This window comes from Hoplias malabaricus, chromosome 3 (assembly GCF_029633855.1).
Source record: "Hoplias malabaricus isolate fHopMal1 chromosome 3, fHopMal1.hap1, whole genome shotgun sequence".
NCBI classification, from domain to species: domain Eukaryota; kingdom Metazoa; phylum Chordata; class Actinopteri; order Characiformes; family Erythrinidae; genus Hoplias; species Hoplias malabaricus.
The window spans coordinates 49781365-49803288 of NC_089802.1; the positions used below are offsets into that span (position 1 = coordinate 49781365).

General features: G+C 40.3%; 1 protein-coding gene across 1 annotated transcript in view; it reads left to right on the forward strand.

Moving 5' to 3' along the window:
* Nucleotides 1–21924, forward strand: part of quo (quattro) — a 46396-nt gene that overhangs the window by 170 nt on the left and 24302 nt on the right. Inside the window, exons 2-4 of the mRNA XM_066665677.1 lie at nucleotides 357–1013; nucleotides 17040–17237; nucleotides 17827–19720. Coding sequence (XP_066521774.1) covers nucleotides 1011–1013; nucleotides 17040–17237; nucleotides 17827–19720 — 2095 coding nt within the window. The 5' untranslated portion in view covers nucleotides 357–1010. The remainder of the gene's footprint in view (nucleotides 1–356; nucleotides 1014–17039; nucleotides 17238–17826; nucleotides 19721–21924) is intronic.

Genomic DNA, 21924 nt, shown 5'->3' on the forward strand with positions numbered 1-21924 from the left:
TCTCATTCTCTCTCTCTCTCTCTGTGTCTGGAGAACATAGAAATAATATTCTCAGGTCCTGTGCTCTCTCTCACAGAAGCTCTAGTGTGTGTGCACTGAGGGTGAGAGAAGGGTGTAACTATACATTCCAGGAGGTCTGCTCTCTTTCTGTCTGTCTTTGCACCTCTCTCTCCCTCTCTCTCTCTCTCTCTGTGTGTGTCTTGCACTCTGCTACTATTTATCGATCTTGGTCATTCCCACTCTCTCCTGTTCAGAATTTTTTCTTTCTGCTCACTCCCCTTGTCTTTTTGATAATACATGTCTCTGTCCTTTACACTCTATTTTCTCACTTTTTCTATTTATTTTACCTCTTTTAGCCCCCCCCCCTCTCTCGCCCCTCACTCTGATGTGTTTAAGTGCCTGTGAAGCCCAGAGTTGCAGCAAACTAGAAGCCGAACAGAGGACAAGAAACTTTTCAGAACGACTTCTGATCTTTTTGTCCATGAATGCGTTTTTTTTTGTGTGTAAGTCTGTCTTTACATGATCGGTTTTGTGTATGGGTTTGTGGGGGAGACGACGTCCAGAACTGCCACTGAGGAAAAGTATGAAAGGCCTTAAGGGGGATTTCCTCTGAAAGAGAAAGCTTCTCTCCTCCCCCTCGCTCTCCCTCTCCCTGCTTCTCTCCCTCCCTCCTTCCCTCCCTCTCCTTCTCCACAAAAAAAGCACAGAGCACTCAGGAAGCAACAGAGAAGCGAGCCAAGCAACAGGCTGCATCACACTTTACAGCTTTCTGCTTTAGTTACTCTTGGGCAAACTTGTGAAAACTCACTGTATGATGGAGGCAAGTTACTGTAGCCAAACTACAGCGAAGTACACATCTCCAAACGGGACAGCAGCACAGATACAGCAGCCACTCTGAATGTGAAAGACTATGGGAACAATAGCAATCCATCTGCAAAAGTGATCTGCAAATGTTATGGATTAATGAACCAGAAGATGACAGCTGGATAGTGTGAATAATATCAGCAAAAATGGTATGACCGTTAGCACTGCTGTTTTGTTTTATGATGTTTTATTGTCTTGTTGGCTTTTGAAATACTGACCCAGTGACTTAAACAGATTGACTGACTGTATAATAGGGGATTACAGTGTGGTTATGGGTGAATGGTTTTGAATAAGAATAAGAATGCTATTAGGTATGAATGAAGCTGCAGGTAGCCTCCAGGGGTATTTAGCTTCATGAGAACTCAGTTGGCAAGACACATGTTTGTGAAAGAACAACCTGTTGCCTCACTTGTCGCCTGAAGAGCAGTAGCGTACTTGGTGAGTTCAAGTTGTTGTTATTGGGTTTTACTGCAGTTTAAATCAACCACTACACATATTAATTGTACAAAAACTATGGATGAAAAATGCATAAACATTGCCTGCTAGTGAATAAAAACTTACGGCACAAAAATATTCCACTGATGTAGTGCATGTATGGAGGTCTAGAGAGATTTGGCTAGTAACAGGAAAAAGGCTCACTTTTTTGCCTAAGGGGTAACAATAGCAAGCTCCTTTGATTAGAGTGCAATTACTGTAGAACTCACACATACTCTCTGTGTGTGTGTGTGTGTGTGTGTGTGTGTGTGTGTGTGTGTGTGTGTGTATGTGTGTGTGTGTGTGTGTATGTGTGTGTGTGAGAGAGAGAGAGAGAGAGTCCCCTTTGTGTTCTCCGAGTCCTCGTAGGAGAGTTTTATTAGCACTTACTAGCTATTTCACAGTGGGAGTCATGCTTCTGTTATAATCAGCAAACTGTTCCCACATATACAACAAAAATCATTTGCAATCTATTTCAAGTTCACAACCTACTATAAAGTTCCCATTGCAGTCATTATTAATAATGAAAACTTCTCAGAGCCAAAGCAATAAAAAAATCAGTAAGGTCACAGGAGCAAAAATAAATAAATAAATAAAAACATAAATGTGATGGTATAAACACAAAAATCCCGTGACTACACTATGTTCTTGTATACATCTGTAATTGGTACACATAGCAAAGTGGTTCGGTGTGATTAGCTGGTGTTGTAAACCTGTCACAATGTCAGTAATGTCATAGGAGACAAAAATTCAAGAGAAATTTATATAAATATAGCATGTATTTTGGATTGTGTGGCATGTGATATGTTTATGTGGCTGTGACATGAGGTAACTGTTGCTAATAATTCAGTGTTTTAGGTTTAATATAAAAGTGTATCATGCAAAATTAGAAGATGATGGTTAATATCTCCTTATGAGTTGTACCCATGAGGTTTTCTGAGAACAGTTTCCCCAAGACTTCAAATTCTCCTCTGAAAACCTCCCTTTCATAGCTTATTAACTTTCTGTTGAACATTTTACCTAGACAAAGAACTTGTCTTGGCACTTAGAAGTATTCCATTACTCCATGTACCTGGGAGTACCTGGGATATCCCACTCAATGCAGCATATCCTAAATCCCTCACACAGCTTCATTTCATTTTTACAGGACGTGATTTCACTTTGACTTTGTATGTGTGTGTGTTGAGGTGGGGGATGAGAGAGACTAAGTTTGAGTAAAATGTTTTTTGCATTGTAATTTGGCTATGCAAATAAGCATGGAGTTTTACTAATCTGTAATCTCACGGAAAATATAAATTGAAGCACATTTATTTATTAACAGTGCTCAGTCAGTCAGGCTGTATCATATTGAATAAACCATTAAAAACAATTATACCCACACACAAAATGAATTTGAATAAATACCCACCCAAGTTTGGAGCAGATTCAAAGCTTTATAGATGTCTGTGCAGTGGTTTTAGTTTATTATTTGGTTGATTTTTCCCTTTAAGAGTTTCATCACCATCTATTCCTCATCAGTTTACACAATAACTCAAACTAAGCAGGCCTGTCCTTCGGCCAATGTAATTACAGATCTTAAGTGGAACTGACATCTGTGGGAATGCATGGAGCCATCCTGGTTAGGTTTCAATATGACTCAGTGTGATGTTGGGGTGTGAATATGAGAAGCAGCTGTTTACGATTCCCAGAGATGCTCCATTGTTTGCTTCATGCACTCAGAAAATGTGTGACAAAACCACTTAACTCCACCGTTCTGTTTTGTGGCATTGTAAGTGAGGACACTGCAAGTGTAATAGGCAAGCAACAGCACATAAGTATTAATAGGCAACAAAAATAGGCATGCAGCCTCAATTTAATGCGGGGAACGGCTCCAAATTTGTTATTTCATTACATTATATTACATGATACCTGGGTAATGGCTAATTATGAAACTCTTCAATTGCAGCAGCTTTCAAAATTTGATTTCACGCCCAACCCAGTTTTCAACACCTTTGAATGCATCTGCACCATTTTTTTTTCACATGTAATCATTTCCAATATGTAGTCATTTAGAACAGTCGTACAAATGTCTATTGAGCGAAGGTCTGGAATGAAGAATCCTGTCTGGCTTCTGTTTACTATAAACATCCCTTTGGGCATGGTCATGTGGAGGTCCTGTGGACATGTTAGCTACGTGCCCTAACTGATACAGGTGGCTATCTATTATGACGGTGACACTGTCACATCAGAATATCTCTCTACACAGCTTAAGAAAAAAATATATAATTTCTGTTTTGACTGAAAAATATATAAATGAATGTGGTCTTTGGTCTTGTTTCTACAGTCGTTTTCCATTTTATGCAATTTCTTTCTACAATTACAGATTGTAGTCCATCTGTTGTTATGTACATTTTTTTTAAACCCATTTACATAGTTCTTCAGTGGTCAGGATCACCACACAGCAGGTATTATTTGTCTGGTGAATCATTCTCAGTGCTGCAGTCACACTATCATGATGGTGATGTTTTTGTGTGTTGTACTGGAACAAGGGAATCAGACACAGCAGTGCTATTGGAGTTTTTATACACCTCAGTATCATTGGACTAAGAATAATGTCCTGAGGGCTGTGTACTGTAACAACAGGTGAATGATTAGAAGAATAAACACTGTGCAGCAACGGATGAGCTACTCTCTCTGACTTTACATCTACAAGGTGGACCATCAATATAGGTATGTTTAATAGGGTGACCCAAAAAAATCTGCTGTGCGCTGGTCCTGGATATTGAAGAATAGGGTGAAAGAAGGCTAACCAAATATGCAGAGACACAGACAGAATAACGTCTGTAATTGTAGAACCACCACTTGAATATGTATGGTCAGTGGAGCTAAAAACATGCAAAATTAGAAACAAGGTCATTCTTTTTATTTGGCTGATCAGTGTGAATATATACATATAGTGCCAGTTGCACTTTGAATCACATTTTATGATGACTGGACTAATAGCAATGATTATAATTTTAATTTCATTTAAGGAGGATTAGGCCTGTTTTGAAATTCTTGGGGAATATTTTTGCACTGACACACTGTGCATGTATTCATCCCATATTAATATTTAACACTATACTAACAGTAGATACTCATGAACTTTACCTTGAAACAAAAAGCTAGCAAATATTTTTATTTAAGTTTATAGCCGTGATGGTCAACACTGATCCCAGAAAGCAGGATTTCCCATACATCTGATTTAACACATCAGAGAATTACCAGGGTTAGTATGAGTTTAAAACAAGGGAACTCTCTAAGCTGTGTTAGAGACCAGGCCTCCAAAGCTAGAGTTTATGATTTATTATTCCCAGTGATTGTGGAATTGCCTGATGATTCCCAGAGATTGAAGTAATGTGTATCCACCTCCTCCCAGCTGTTGAGGGGTTTTTGCCTGCAGCAGTCTATCTGACTGTCTGGCAGCAATGGTCAGTGGAAAAAACAATAACAAAATAAAACAAAAAGCATCTGGCCAAACCCTGAACACACACAAACACCACACACTGCGCCAGTGTCTTTTATGGCTTCATACAAACCTCGAAAACACTCACGTAAGCATATGCAGGACCATGACTCAACAAATATACATACAGTTTGCTAGATATCCAGTCATTAAAAGTATGGTTTCTATTTATATAATGTCAACCAAGCACATGTCTTTTAAAAATATTTGGGTGGGTGATAAATGGGAATTTAAATGAGCTGCACTGGCCTAAACTGCTAGCACCCACATTACTGGCATGTCTGCTGAATGTGGCAAAAAGTATATTAAAATCCACTCAAAAGCAAACAAACAGCCATTTTCCCATTCCTTCACTAATGGGAGTGCTGGGACAGATTCACCTGATAAAAGCTGATAGCTTTCTGCCTGAGGGCTTAAAGGGGAGGAGGAGGCTTCAGTGCTAGGCTGGGTTTGTTTTGTCATGCTAATTGAGTCGGTGAAGTACAGCTGTTGGGCAAGTGCCAACTGAGATGCATTAACCGAAAAAAAAAAAAAAAGAGGAGTGTGGGGTGGACTGGGAGGGATTCCTGTTGGGGGGGCAGAGAAACCTTATTCTGACAATGTGGTACCGCAGAAACACTTCCAAACCTGAGCTACCCTGAGCTGTCCAAGTCTCAGGCTGTTTTTAAATTCTTGTATGTTGTTTACTGAAGCATATTTCTGGCCTAGTCAAGACTTGCCATTTTCCTCATACAAAACTAGAGTGATGTGAAAACATGCAGTGGGACTTTCATGTGTTATAGATGGATTCCTGTGGGTTTTGACCCTGTGAAGTATCTGAGCCAGAGAGCAGACTGATGAGAGTGGTCTGTTTACCGTTTATGCCTCTCCTGCCAGATGTTCTGTCATAAGTGTTCCTAAACTGACAAAACATCTTGCAGTGTTTTTTCACTTTCACTTTTAGCCATCCAGGAAGCATAGATAAACCCTATAAAGCGTATTGGAGGGCACCTGGTTTTTACAAACCTCCTCTATTGTTAGGTACTGAATGTAGGCTGTAGAAAGGTGGAGCAGGTTTGAGGTCTGGAGTTTGCATGTTAAAGCAACGGTCAAACAGTGAAATTTCCACCCATATTTCTCCAGTCCCTCTATTTGGAGTTCTGCATCATCCATGCATATTAAAGAAAAAATTCTACCAATTATCACAATGTCTGTACAATTTAGTGGTTAAGTTGTAAACCATTATTTAAAGTGTTTTTATGTGAGATTTTCCATTCTAGAGAAACAGAATTATCCAATTATCCACAACAGTGATGATTGGAGCTGGACATTTAAAGCATTAAATATTTCTTAGCCAATTCACAAAGTTGTTATCTTCACCCCTGGTTCCTGTCACCACCTCTGAAGAGAAATATGAGACTGTAATTTTAAATAAAAAAATGTGGAATTCCCCTTTCATGCCTCTGTAGCAAACAGTTTTGTTGAATATGATTACTGAGACTTTTGTAGAATTTGAGAGAACTCCAAACTATGTTCTTAATTTGCTTGTAATTTTGTGTCTAATAAGGTTTAAATTCTCAGGTGCTTCAATAACTCAAAGCAGTGTAAACAGAGCACTCTGTTGTGTTGACGTTCCTCTAAGTAGAGAGTTTACATGTACCAGAAAAAGTGTTTGTTTTGATAATATACTTCTTGACCCCAAATCAAAATGTAATGAAATTTAAGACTTGGGAGAATTGGACGTCCCTGTGTTTGGCATTCTTGGATCTCAGCTGGGAATCACTGAGCCTTTCTTCCTTTAGCAGACATGTGGGGGAGAAAGACAACAAAGTATGGGACATATGATACAAAGTTTATATGGCCTGTTAACCCAGATGAATCAAAACTAGGCATGTTAGCCTTTAGAAATAGGGTTCTTCCCAAGAGGCCTCCAAATGTCAAAGCTTTAGGCATATTACTCTTAAAAACATGTACTGCAGGACTGATCACTGTGTAAATACAGAATGTCAAACATGTGATAAAATTTTTAGGAGGCCAATTCCAGAGCCAAGGGCTTAGAAATAAAGTTTGAAGCATCATATGGTCAGATGGGTTAAAGGATGGAGGGGTAAGTAGACAGATGGTGCTAGATCCCTCTCAGATTTGAGTTGGGCACACTGTCCTTGTTGGGCTACAGTGTTAGAAAGTCTTCAAATGTGTCTAAGGCAGTGTGAATGGGGTGCATTATGCCAAAGTTCCCTCGAGGAATTAAACAAGAGTGGCCCTAAGACAAAGACAACACTGTCCTCTTGAAGAAAGAGAGGAGGGACAGGAAGAAAGGATGAGAGGAGGGAGAGACCTGCTGAGAACAGAGAGAGCGGGAGAGGGGCTGTAGGAATTTGACAGCTGAAAGTACAAGACTTATCCTGCTGAAAACTTAACACATGTGGGATTAAGGCCTTTTAAAGTTAAGGCTTGTTTGAAGACCTGTTTTGTCCCCATGGATTTCTTGTCTTGAGATTCAAATCAGTTGTTTGTCTTTCATGTCTTGCAACACAGAAGCAGTTTGTAAAGTTCACAACATAGTTTTATTTTCCTTCTTAACTTATTTTCTTTGCCAAAAACACATGTGAAGGTGAAGGCATTGTTTGAATTTTATTAATCTTGGGTCTGTAATCCCAGAAGATAATTTTTGCCATTAAAGCATTTAATAAAGGTTATTTTTTTAATGCATTCATTTATTCAATAGTCTGTTGGCTCATTGGTTGGTTAAATGAGAAAACTTGTAGAATTACACATTGGTATCTGAAAGTAAGGGCTGTTTGTTATACTGTTGGAAGAATGACATGAATTTGCTGCTGCATGTGTGTAATTACAGTCAATCTTAAACAACAGCCTGTGGACAAGTTTGTATCTGTTCCCTGAGATTTCTCTACCTTTACACTTTTACATACAAGGCCCCCATGTCTGGTGATAAGCCTTGACAAGATACTTTGCCTCTGTAGAAAATTATATACAGTATCTCGACACTGTAAACTTGAAGTTAGCAGAACACAAAAACAAAATTAAGGCAATCGGTTGCCATAAACTTTTTAAGTTCATAAACTCAAATGTCCAACGTATGCATACACACATACTTTAAGTGTCTACAACTTCATTTAATGCTTAATAAAACAAAAAAATAACATGCATTTCTTGTAGTCAATACTATTAAATACTATTAACTAATCTAATCATAAATTCATTCCTTGTCTGTAACCAAGGTGCCAGTCCATCACAGGGCACCACATACTCACACCTATGGACACTCTTGCACGGCCTGTCCACCTACCAATGTGTGTTTTTGGAATGTGGGGGAACACACAATTCCTCAGGGCAGTGACCTGATGCAGGTCTCGAACCCACGATCCCAGGACTCTGGAGATAAGACAGTGATTCTATCTGTTACACCACCACCCCTTGCACTGAAAAGACACATGAACCTGTCCAAATTCACTAAAAGCAGTGAAACGCCGACCATCCTCCAGCTTGGCTAAAAACTGCTGCACTTGTTCTAGGACTGTGACTTCAGACGTCATGCTGCATAAACTCATAACATTTAAGTTTAGTTAAATCTCTCATATCCAGCTGTTTGTATTTAAAACCACTAAAATTATTCTGCTAAATCAAAATTATACCATTTCACAAACTCAAAAAGAAGAAAATGTTGAAAATAATTGATTTGTGAAACTTTTCAATATATTTTAAGTTAGAATCACTCAATCCAGGTAATTACTTTGAGCATTAGGGTTTACAGTGTAGAAACCTGAAAGCCTGTGAAAGGTAACCGTTAAAAACACAGAAATAAGTTTACGAGTACCTGGTCAGTTCTCACCCATCTGCTTCCTGAGTCTAACGCTCAGGTGTTGGCCAAGTTGTTGGGGGACCACCCATGCAAGCCATTAAGATGGCACCAAAACAGTCACAGTCTCCTAAATGCAAATAGCAGATGAGGAGAAGCATGCCAGGCTGCCAGCATTCCTCACCGCAGAGCCACCAGGTCCTGCTGAACCTTGTTTGGCCTCCACAGTGTTTGAAACGCAGGGGTGTGGATATGTAGCAGACCTTCAGCACCAAAGCCATAGTTAAAGAGGTAGTGGGACCTCAGAACTGGAATAGAGCATGTTTACTGACAGAGACAAAGACAAAGGCCTGAGCAAGAGGAAGGAGGAAAACCGAAAGGGAGAGAGAACGAAAGAGTCAGCCAGAGGACCCCAGAGGTTCGAAAAGGACCACCCTGAAGTAGATGTACGTGCCAGGGAAATAAAGTCAACTGCTCGGCTCTGTCTGTTCACCTGAAATAAATAATCTCACTACAAACCAACACAAGCATTATGCTCTCACCATACCCACTTATAGAGGGTCCTTTATTATTAATCAAACTATACAATGTCAGTTGTACTCCTACATCCCAGATTAAAACACCTTAAATTCCAGTACATGTATGTTTCTCCTCCGGGCTTAAAGGCATATTCACTGAGTGTTTAATTATAACACAATGTTTAGAACCATGCGATTGCTAGGAGACTCCGAATGTAAATGTACAGGTCTTGATTAAAGACAAACAGAGGATCATATCTCTTCGCCTCTCGAAACATCTACAGCTGCAAAGCATTACAATCTTCAACAAAATCTCCAGATTCCACAGCACAGTCTACACATCAACACAGCTCAATGTCCCTCTATCACATAAAGCTCATTACAGCTAGAAACAGGCTTAGGACGAATGCCAACGCAAGCATTCTTCTGAGGTGAGGTGAGGGACTCGAGACAGTGCTGTCTGCATTACTGTATGACTAATAAAATGAACCCCACTCTCAAGCCTTGGCTGGGGATGTGGCCTTTGTAGTGGAGAAACTGAAGCTCTTTATCATCTCCCTGTTTTCTATTCAGAATGGCAGTCGCAAAATGATAGGTCATGGCAGCCATGAGAGGAAGAGGAATTAGGACTTCAAAACCAGTTAGTGTTATATTTTCACACTGATGGCAGGAAATGCAGCTTGTAGGGGAAGTTTGGCGGTTTAGGAAACAAGAATGTATCACGATTAATGCTGCCGTTTGTTCTAGACAGATTTTTTTGTCTGAACAAAGGGATTTGCTTCATGTCCCCTCCAGTGTTGAGGTACTGGAATACAAAGTAACAAGCTACTGGAATGTGAGAACATTATTTTGGGTCACCTGTTAATATAAATTTATATAAATTTAAGTTTCTATTAAAACCCCATTGCCAAAAAAGTATGATTTGTAATTTCTCTTTAATTTATTCAGCTGAGAAAAGTACAGAGACAGTATTTCCATTGTTCTGGCTAACCATCCTGAATGCTGACATATAGAATCATTTAACCAATGTCTTACATCACCAAGATTTAGCCCAATTGCTTGAAACTGAGGCTAGTTGGCTAATGCACAAAATACAAATTACAAAAGTGGAACAGACCCTGAATAGAGGTGAGACATGATTTCCCCTCAAGACAGATTTCTCTGGCTAGGTTATGTACCCAAAATGGTGAAAGACCTTAACTCGCATTGAGAAATTACCTTTTTGAACTGTTTCACAACTCTGTCATTTCCAGCACAAACTGGTGAACCATGACCAATCACTGCTTGCAAAGTCTGAACTTTTGTTGATTAATTGTGATAAGTTAACATGGCATTCGAAATGAAACAACCTCTAGATGCAAACATTACAAATAAAATCTATAGTTAACTTTACTTATTTGTGAATTAATGAGACCATGTCACACACATTGCACCCAGTGATTACAGGTAGGCTCCAGACCCACTGTAACCCTGAACTGGATACGTGGTTACAGACAATGAATGAAAAATAAATGTCATTCAGTTGAACAGTTGTCCAGTTACATATGGACTCCTCAGATTATAGGACTATGCATAAAATCTTCCTAAATGTCTGCATTATTATGTTTCAAAATTCTGCCCTGTAACTTTACAGTTAGTTCTATGCTGGAATACAGAACCTAAATATTAAAGCTGAAATGCTATTAAAAAGCATACTGATTGCAAGGTGTATGTGTGTGTTTGTGTGCGCACACATTTGTATGCCTATAGTTTGTCCATATTTGATTCATGGCCTTTACTTCTGAGCCTTGTTGTTTATTCCTGTATCTCAGTAGGACAAATAGCATCAAGCATCAAGGTTTGTGGTTGAGTGCTGTGTTTTGACTTCCGGGTTGCGAGAGATACGCTGGCGCGTTTGGCTGCCGCTTCTCCCCCGATGACAAAGTTTGTAATAGCTTTAAAGTTGTATTCGGTTTTTCTGCCCGCTGTGTGCAAAAGTGCTGTGGAACCCAACACACTGTATCAAACTTTGTACTGGATTTATTGTAATATGAGCCTTGGATTTCTCCTTGTGGCTCTGAGCCCTCTTAGAGTTTAGCGTCTGTGTCTGTGCTTAACATCTGCCGCGAGAGCACCTGTGTCGCCCGTGCTATGTGGATTTTTTCGGGATTACTTCTCTGGCTTCTACTGGGCTGTTACGGCTGCAACTTCCATTGTGGCCTCATCATGACGACAAGGAGAATAAGGTACTCTTTTGGTGAACTTTTTACGCTCCGAAATGCACAGTGTAAAACTCCTGCTCCTCTACTGATCCATCGTCACCTTGGTATTTTGCGACGACCTAAATATTCTCATCGGGGTCTTGGTCGGACTTATAACTACTATCAGCACCCCAACAATATCCCCTCGCTGTGGTCATCGTGTCGCCGTAAATCTTCCCAGGCGACGGCAGGCTCAACTGATCACACAAATAACCGGAACCTGTGTTACGTGTCTACAACATCTCTACACGCTCCGAGCACTGATCATAATCTGAAATGTGCTCTGTTTAATGTTCGTTCCTTAAATAATAAGGCAACGTTTGTCGCAGATATTATCCAGGAACATGACACTGACCTGCTTTGTCTCACGGAAACCTGGCAGCGGCCCAACGAGTATTTCGCGCTCAATCAGACTCTGCCTCCACACTATCAATATGTGGATAAACCTCGTTTAACTGGACGAGGAGGAGGACTTGCAGTGGTGTACAGCCCTGGCCTCAAAGTTAAAACAGTTTCAATCCCAAATATGACATCGTTTGAGTGTTTGGCGCTGTTGGTCTCTGCTGTTAAACCTGTATTGGTTCTGCTCATCTATCGCCCCCCAAAAACCTCATCTGTTTTTGTGGCAGAGTTTTCTGAGCTAATCTCCACACTTATTCCTGTTTATTCTGATTTGTTGCTGCTTGGTGACTTTAATATTCACATCAATTCTAGTAACTGTTTGTTTGCTAAAGAATTTCTTAATGTTTTACAGAGCTTTGATATTTCTCAGCACGTTGATTTCCCTACACATAACAAGGGCCACACCTTGGACATTGTTTGCTCTCTGGGTAAAACCCCTTTTAATGTGAGAGGCATTGATCTGTGTGTATCTGACCATAAAGCTGTGTTCTTTGACTTTCCACTATCATGTCAACTGCGAGAGCAGCGTCAATCACGCCAGTTTACATTCCGGAGTGTCAAAAATATCAGTCCTCCTGCTGTTATGGAGATGCTCAGTCAGAGCCCGGTACCTGATTGCTTAGATCCTGATTTGCTAGTGTCCCACTATGACGAAACATTGTCACATATTTTAAACCACCTGGCACCTCTAAGAACACGCTTGGTTACATTTTCTCAGCCTGCTCCCTGGTACACTGCTGAGCTGCGCAAGCTGAAAGCTGTTGGTCGCCAGCTTGAACGACTCTCAAACAGAACTGGCCTGACTGTGCATGCCCTTGCTTACAGTGATCATGTCTTGTTTTATAAGGAAAAACTACAGGAAGCTAAAACACTCTATTATTCTGATGTTATTCTTGGTGCCCACAGTAACCCTAGAGCTCTCTTTTCCACTGTTAATAAGCTATTGAGCCCTGTGAAAAGTTTCCCTATGGTTCCTTCAGCTGAACTCTGCTCTCGGTTCATGGACTTCTTCAATCATAAAATACTTACAATTTACTCTCAGTTCCAGCCCACTGCAACCAGGCTAAACATTCCTCAACTATCTCCTCAGTTCAGCAGCAGCTATTTTTCCACCTTCAATACTGTAAACCAACAGCTTGTTTCACAGATTATTAATTTCTCAAAGGCAACTTCATGTCAATTAGACCCTTTTCCTACACAGCAGGTGAAAGCCTGTTCTTCATTTATCTGTCCTCTCATTACCAAAATTATCAATGCTTCACTTAGTTCAGGAATGGTCCCAGCTTCTTTGAAACTGGCAGCTATTACTCCAGTTCTCAAGAAGCCTGGCTTAGATCCTGAGAACCTCGCAAATTATAGGCCCATCTCTAATCTCCCTTTCCTTGCTAAACTGTTGGAGCGAACAGTAGCTGCTCAGTTAACAGAACATATTCAATCATGTGATCTGTTTGAGGTCTTCCAATCAGGTTTTAGGAGGAACCACAGCACTGAAACTGCTCTTGTTAGGGTTGTCAATGACTTGCTGATGTCAGCTGACCAAGGACTGCTGAATCTTCTTGTCCTGTTGGACCTTACTGCAGCCTTTGATACAGTGTGTCATAGCCTTTTACTAACTCGGCTCAAAAACATGGTTGGCGTAACTGGTACTGCATTAGCCTGGTTTAAATCGTATCTTTCTGGTAGGCAGCAGTTTGTTTCAATGGGAAGTTTTCGATCTGACACATGCTCCTTGTCACATGGTGTCCCCCAGGGCTCTGTTCTTGGGCCCCTGCTTTTTATTTTGTACATCCTTCCTCTTGGTGACATCATTAGACATCATGGGCTGCAGTTTCACTGTTTTGCTGATGATGTCCAGATATACATTTGTACAAAACCTTCCCACAGCTTGCCACCTAGTGCCTTGCTGGAATGCTTAACTGATGTGAGGGCTTGGATGATCGAGAACTTCCTGAGCTTAAATAATAAAAAATCTGAAGCCATCATAATTGCTTCTCCTGCAACAGTCAGGAGGCTTAGTGACACTACTGTTTGTATCCCTGGTTTTGTTGTCTCTACTTCAACACTAGTGAGAAATCTTGGAGTAATGTTTGATTCTACATTATCGTTTGACTCACATATTAACAACACATGTAGGACAGCCTTTTACCATCTTAAAAATATCTCTAGGATTCGCCCTTTTCTCTCTCTCACTGCTGCCGAGACCATTGTCCATGCATTTGTCACTTCCAGACTCGACTACTGCAATGCTCTGTTGTGTGGCCTCCCTGCTCGAGCTTTGAGTAGGTTGCAGTATGTCCAGAACTCTGCTGCTAGGGTGCTGACCCATACAAGATCTTGGGAGCATATTACTACAGTCCTAAGTCGTCTTCATTGGCTTCCAGTGAAGTATCGAATACAGTACAAATTGCTTGTGTTGGTGTTTAAATCCTTGCACGACCTTGCCCCTTCTTACCTAAGTAGTCTACTGAAACCATACTCTCCAGTGCGTACTCTTCGGTCCTCAAGCCTCCATTTGCTTGAGGTCCCACATTTTAAGCTAAGCACCTCTGGAAATAGAGCATTTTGTGTTGCGGGTCCAAAGCTGTGGAATAGTCTTCCCGATGAACTGCGAGCTTGTTCATCTGTAGATGTTTTTAAAATCAGACTAAAAACTCATCTTTTTAAACTAGCATATGGATGATACTATGTATATGTCTCTATGGTCATTTTATGTTTGTATGTGCATTTACCTTTTATTGACTTTCTTCTTTTTTTCTTAACTTTTTTTATTTTCATTTTTATTTTTATTTTAATTTTTATTTTATTTTATTTTTTATTCTTTATTTTTATTATCTATTGTACAGTGTCCTTGGGTCACTTGAAAGGCGCTTTCAAATAAAATTTATTATTATTATTATTATTATTAAATAGTTTTGTTATCAGTTTACAGGTAAAATGTGGGTAATATGGTAACAGTTTGATTTACACATAAATAAAAGGTCAGTTGTGTATTTGTTAGTAAATGGTAACTCAGTACCTTTACCTGTAACTAGCTTTGTAATATATTACCAAATAAAAGCCACAAAACCCTGAAATAATTGGGATTACAGGTATAAAACACTCACTTGTTTGTTTCTTAACCTTTATGACATTTAATGATCAGATACATTGTGATGTACAGTTACTGCAGCTCTCTTTTACTGTTCTGTGCTATACCCAAGCAATGAATCAATCATAGTCATGTTTTCACTGGTCCGTTTTTATCTGAACTGGAGTTTCAGCTCTAATCTTCTGTAAAGAAGGCAGTGGCTAAATGCATTACACAACACACTTTACAGCAAATACATCATTATCCTGGAGAACTGATGTTATTAACTGAGGTGACAAAGTAACTATGAAAGAAGATGGGAATTGTGAGTTTGTATTGTACAGTTCCGATGCTGTGTAGTTTCACTGTAATTGCAGTCACTAATTAGAATGAGTGTTTTACTGCTATTGTACCACACCAGTCAATAGAGCTACTGAACTGTATTTGGAGAAATTAAAACAAAATTTACTGAATAATTATTTAGTTACCTCTAGGAAGCTGACATTTACATTTTCAGTCAATACAAACTGTCTCTGTAATATTATTACCATATTTGAGTGCCTTGGGTTCTGTCTGTGTGTTTGTGGCTAAACCATTCCTCACTAGTGTGTTTTATGTGTGAATTAATAAAGGGGATTAATAAAGTAAATCTTGTTCTATTCAGACTGATCTGTAATGTGCAAACCATATTTCAGCAGATATATGCTTGAGATTTAATTTTTTGATTTTTCAATTTGTTTGATGATGGTGACAATGCTGTACTGCAGAAGAGCAGAATATTTAGGGCTTCTGTGCTACAATATCTGCATTTTATTAATGTTCTTAGAGCTCATGCAGGAGGATTTAGACACAAACTCTGAATTATTTAAATGTTTATGTATAAGCAGATATTTACATGAAAAACAGTGCATATCTAACCAAGAATTCCAGTATTGATTCACCCCTAAGTATAAAGGCCTACTGAGGCCTGTAGAAACAGGCAGAACCATTAGTATAGTGTAGTGGTTATAATTGTGGTCTTATACGAGGAAGACTGCTCAGGTGAGCGTGCCAATATTAGTCATTGGCAACACTTCTACAATTACATTCACCTACACCTGTCATATGATGAGATCTGTAAGTCAATCTGAATAAGAGTGTCTGCCAAATGCCATAAAAGTAAATGTTAATGTACCACAACAAATGTCTTTGGATCAGAATCAAACCCTCAGCCAAACTACATCTGCATCTCTGTGCATGTCATGTAGCTATTAATACCAGAATGATTTAATATCAGTAACATTAAGTATACATAATATATACATATATATGTAGAATGGACATAAAAATAGACCAATGTGCCTGGGGTCACTGTCTGTGAGGAGTGTTCTCCCTGTGCCTGCGTGGGTTTATTCCCACCTTCCAAAAACACATGTTGGTATGTGGACTGGCTGAGCAAAGGTGTCAAGAAGTGTGAGAGTGTGACGACCTTTGATGGACTGGTCCATCCAGGGTGTGTTCCTTCCTTGTGCACAGTGATTCAGAATAGCAGACATGAACCATGATTCTGAAAGGGAGTTTTTTTTACAGAATAATAAACTATGAATTAATGTTGTACTGTGTTGTTTATTTTTCTGGATGTATGACATTTGGTCCTACAAATATTCGGAGGACATCAGCAGTATGTTCACTCACACATACATACCCATGCATACACACAGAGAGACAAAGGCATAAGCTTACCTAAAGTGGTGTGTATCCCCACAATTGCAGCCATGTGATTCCAATCATGTATTTTCTTTGTTCTCTTTTTCAATCTGACTGTCTTCTGTGTGCACTTAGCCATCTTAAATGAGCTGTATCTGGAAAAAAACATGCAACATTCCAGGAACACGCTCCTACCAAGTGCAGAATTAAACTCAAATGTAACATACCATGCCCGGTTGATAAAGCCGAAACATTCAAACTCAAATGATTGATCAGCACCTGAGCCTCTGGTGCAACTGAATCTGAAGGTAAGGTAAAGCCTGTTTTGAAGAAATTGGTAGTTTATACCCAAATAAACAGGCTGTATGGGTTTGACATAGTGTGTTACATTACCACCTGTCTTGTATAATTTCTTAATTCAATGAAATCTTGACCAGTGCATGAAAGTTATTCCTTCATTATACTTCCATCTCTTTTTTCTTTCCCTTTCTCTTGTTTTTATCAGAACCCTTCCTCCCTGGACTGGTCCATTCAGAGTGCACTGTCGTCTCTTTTCCCTCCATTTGAGGCCACTGCCCCAACTGTTCTGAGCCAGCTCTTTCGCACCATCGAGGAGCGTTACCATGGAGATGCACTGCAGTGCTTGTTGGACTACCTAATTCCGGCCAAACATATCCTAGAGAGTGTACAGCAAGCAGCCTGTGTGAGTACAACAATAATAATAATATACTCAATAATATCTCCAACAACAAAGCAAAAAAAAAACAGTATATGTACAGTATAGTTATGTGAGGCCTAACATGGAACTTCATGGATTAAAGGCAGGCTTTTGTCTATTCAGTGCTACGCATGAAAAATGTATGATCATTTTTTTTTTGTATTGGCATAACTCTAAATACAAAGTTCAAAATAAGGATACTATGCTATCTTGCGGTCCTTGTGGATATTTGTGGCTCAGATCCAAGCCTGCTAGTTTGCTTGTCCACTCAGTACAAGATCGCTTTGTTTCATCTTCAAAAGATGTTGAAGCCCTCCAAGATGCTTCCTCTGAAGGAGATTCAAGAATTTGTCATGCTTGCCAAACTTTGCTTCTTCAGTTCTATGCTTTCAACTGTGCAACAATGAAATAATTCTGACCTGCCTTGTAGAAATATACAAATTTTAAGGATCTGTAGTACCTTGGAACACAATAAAAAACCACATTATACATCACTAACATTTGAATGCTACATTTTTTAATCAGTAGCTTCTTCTCTTTTCTTGTCCTCTTTCTCCTTCTATCCTCTCTCTAGGCTGATTATTCTGATGTGTTGTTCCGGTGTGAAGGCTGGCCACTTTGTTTGAGGGATCGTGTTGTGATCCAGCTAGCCCCCATTAATCCCTTACTCTTACGTCCTGGGGACTTCTACTTGCAGGTGGAGCCCTTTGGAGAACAGTCAGCTCGCATAGTCCTCAAGAGTCTTCTCGTGCAGGAGGACCTCTTAACACAGGAGAATCTGGTTGTACAAGCAGGTTTCAGGGTGCCGGAGGGTCCGACCGTGGAGGAGACCCCCATTCCAGAAACATCTTACCCCTGTATATTTACTGAAGCTTGGCTAAAAGAGGTGAACGAGGGCCGTCATGGCAACCAGTTACACCAGTGCGTGCTTTCGTCTGATCAGGGGATTGTGAAAGTGCCCTGGAAGGAAGTAGTCAACCCAGAATTTTTGGACAAGCCAAAAGCAAATACCAGGCCTGAAGCAATGACATCATGCCCAACTGCAGAGCTGATATTGCATGATAATAGGCCTTCTGAGCTAGAGCCTCAGTCACTGTTTCCTGTAAACATTTCACCTCTAGAAATAGAAACAATGATTCTTCCAGCTAAAGATGGGGTTGCAGTTTCAGTTCGGTTGGTTGACAATGGCAGCAGGCTTGTTAAAGTGGAACAAGGGAAACCAGTGAACAGTCCTGTGGGCAAACCTGTTGGCTGGGTCTCGCCTAACACCTGGGACAGCAGGCATAATCGAGAGCTGGAAGGAGAGTATGTCGACCTCTTGGATTTTGCCAAGGAGAAGGAGACATTGGTCCTCAACAAAGCTGCTATACCTACAGTGCCGGTGCACTTCAGGCCGGCTCCCCCACCTCCAAAAAGAAACAGCGAGCCTTGTGTCCAGCCTTCAGGAGGGAGAGACCAGCTTTGCATTCCATGTTCACAAAACAAGCAGTTGTCCCAAGACTTACAGAAGGGCTCAGAGTACAAATGCAGACACAGACAGTCTTACCTAGCAGCTATAAGAAACCCTGTGAGTTTTGAGAAAACAAGTGGGATGGCACCTTTAGAGGAACCCTGGCCAGGTTTGGGCGAAGCGGAAGTAGGTTGTGAGGAACAAACCACAGGAATTGAGTCTCTGAGCTGTTCAGAAGGCCAAGGTTCAACCCAGCTCATCCAAAAACAAAAGCAATCCAGCAAAACATCAGTGCAACAAGATGGGCACTTAGTTCAACACAAAATCAACACCAAACATCAGAACTCACCACAGCCATTCCCTAGCACAGTTCAACAGCCAAAGCCCTTACTTACAGAAGATGCTCCCAAGACTGCACCGGAGAATAAGATAGTTCCTGACCACAGATATCACTGCCTGAGTGAATCCACACGACAAGAACCCTGTCCAATGCGCGCTAGCGGCCCGAAACACGCTAAAAGCCAAAACTTACCCAAAATGGGACTTAGAGCTTTGCCTGATCATCGCAGTCACAGGCAAGAATCAAATGCCTATGGATGTCAAGGCATAGGAACAAAACAAACTGTGGTTCAATATGGTCCAGCATCTCTGCATAAAGACCTGACACAACCCACAGAGCAAAGACTTCCTCTTTTCCATTATCCACACTACAATCTGAATAATCTTATGGTCCGTAAGTCATTCCAAGACAACAAATCGTGTGGTGGAGGCACTGGCACACCTGCACAGGTTGTGAAAGTTTCAGGTAAAAGCCGATCCAAAGCCCGCTCAGCATCCTCAGTATCGGACACAGTCAGAGAGTGCATGCATGTTGACAAGATGACCAACAGGAGTCACAGTGATGTATGTCCAGAGATTATTCCCATGGTTCCTGCAATCCATGCGGTGCAGAGCAGGAAATACACTCCCTTTTTACTGGCCTCCCCGAAACTGGACAGACGAAAAGGACCTAAAAACGGTATGAAATTTACAAACTTCCTGCACCTTTAATAGGGCTAAATTATCAGTTATTTCTGAAATGCAAAAAAAAGTAAACTGAACAAACTATAATTTTAATGACATATCTTGCCATAATTTTACATTGTCTTCATAATTTAAAAATTAAATATGAACTAAAAATTCAGAGCTTGTATACCTCACGTAAGTTTTCGAGTGAGAGGCTATTTGATCTCAGACAGCCCTCTGCCTGATATGTTGTAGTTTTAGACCCCTACATTACTCATAAGCTTGTATAAGCATGATTGATGTAAGCAATTGTTTGAAGAGAAAACATGTGAGTCGTTTTGTCGGTCCTGAAGCGGTTTGGGGAGGCTTGTCTGGACTGCATCCGGTGAGAGGGTCCTCACAATGTCATTTTACATGCTCATGCCAAGATCGGTCCTTTACAAATGGGCTGATTACAGATGACCTCGACCCATCTCAGAGAGGAGAATGTGCTGGGATGACAGTTCAAAGATCATCCAAAAAAGAGTTCTTAATGACAAAGAAGTCAGAAGTCAAATGTCAAAAGCATGCACAGCGTTCTAGCAAAGAACTCTTTCACTCCTCTTCCTTATTTAGCAGAATGAGAGCATTTATAGAGAACTAAATGCTATTGTGAAGCAACAGAAATAACTCCATTTTAAGGAGAGGATTTTTCTCTTTTTTTGGACTGAAAGAAAACAATCATTCAGTTATACACAATGCCTTGCAAGCAGAGACAGACTGACCAAGCTCTATTGCACCACCTGGTGTAGAATAATTATAATAACATGAGTGATAATAGCGACTTATGACACATAAACCATATGGAGACTACACATATTCTTAGAGGAATTTATGGGGTTTATTGGGACGAGGAAAGTCCACTGATTTTGACAGAAATAACTAAAACTAATCTGTTTGTTTTTGCAACACATCTGTAGGCCCTCTATTAAGTCTGAATAGTAAACACAGCGGATTTATCTTTTCATTACTCTAAACAAATCAGAGTGTACATTACTCTACATTGCACTACTCAGGGCTTCCCGCAGAAAATCGGGGGGTGGACAACAGGACAACAGCCTTGTAACCGCCCCCACGCGCGCTCCCATTGAGAATCAAAGCTCAAGAACCGAGTCATCGTTCGGTGTTATAAAAATCCACTGATGTTTCGTGAATTATGTGCTCTGTGTGGTGTTTGGACGCTTTGAGGAACTTACACTAAGGGGTTGAGTGTAGAGTCGACTCATTAAGTAAATCGGTTCAGGAATCGAGTTGAAATTCAAATAAATGATTCAAAACGTTGTTTACAAGCATGGGCTGCACATGCTCTGACCTCGTGTACACACAGCCGTGGGACGAAACTCGGAGACGACACACAGCTCGCCTTAAACTCTGGATTATACTTCAGAACGTGTGTTTGTTACTGAAAACTGGGGGATAACGCATTAAACGAGTCACAGAAAGTACTTTGGAACTTTGAAGGATCCCTTATTTTTGAGGGTTTTCTACAATGGATTGGTTAATCACGGATCAAAGTGGCGCAGCAGGTCGTGTCGCAGTCACACAGCTCCAGGGTTCAAGTCCCACTCCGGGTGACTGACAGGAGCTAGGTGTCTTCTCAGTTTGGTGTGTTCTCCCACAGCCCAAAACACATGTTGGTAGGTGGATTGGCTATTCAAAAAGTGTATGTGAAGGACAAGCGCCCCCTCCAGGGTGTGTTCCTGTCTTGCACCCAGTTATTCCAGGTCCAGGTTACAGACAATGTATGAATTGTGGGGGTGGCCAGCATTGTCAGGGCAGCAGCCCTAAATGTAAAGCACTGCAGGAAACATTTCTACTTCACATCAGAATACTCTGAATCTTTGTTTACAAACATGCCATACAAAGACACTCCCCTTTAATTTTGTTTATTTTTGAACACAATGATAGTGTTACACAGGGTATTTTAGGTTTTTGTTGAACTACTGTGTTCATCATCTACCTAAATTCAATTTCATATTATTAAAACAGACATTATATTGACATAGTGGCCTAGTGGTATCAGAATCTTTTTATTCATTCATTCATTCATTCATTATCTGTAACCGCTTATCCAGTTCAGGGTCACGGTAGAATCTTTTTAAGGAATTTATTTTAAACATGGCAGCCTATGTTCCCCATAGGGGACCTACTGTATATTATCTGGTTCATTCAGGGATT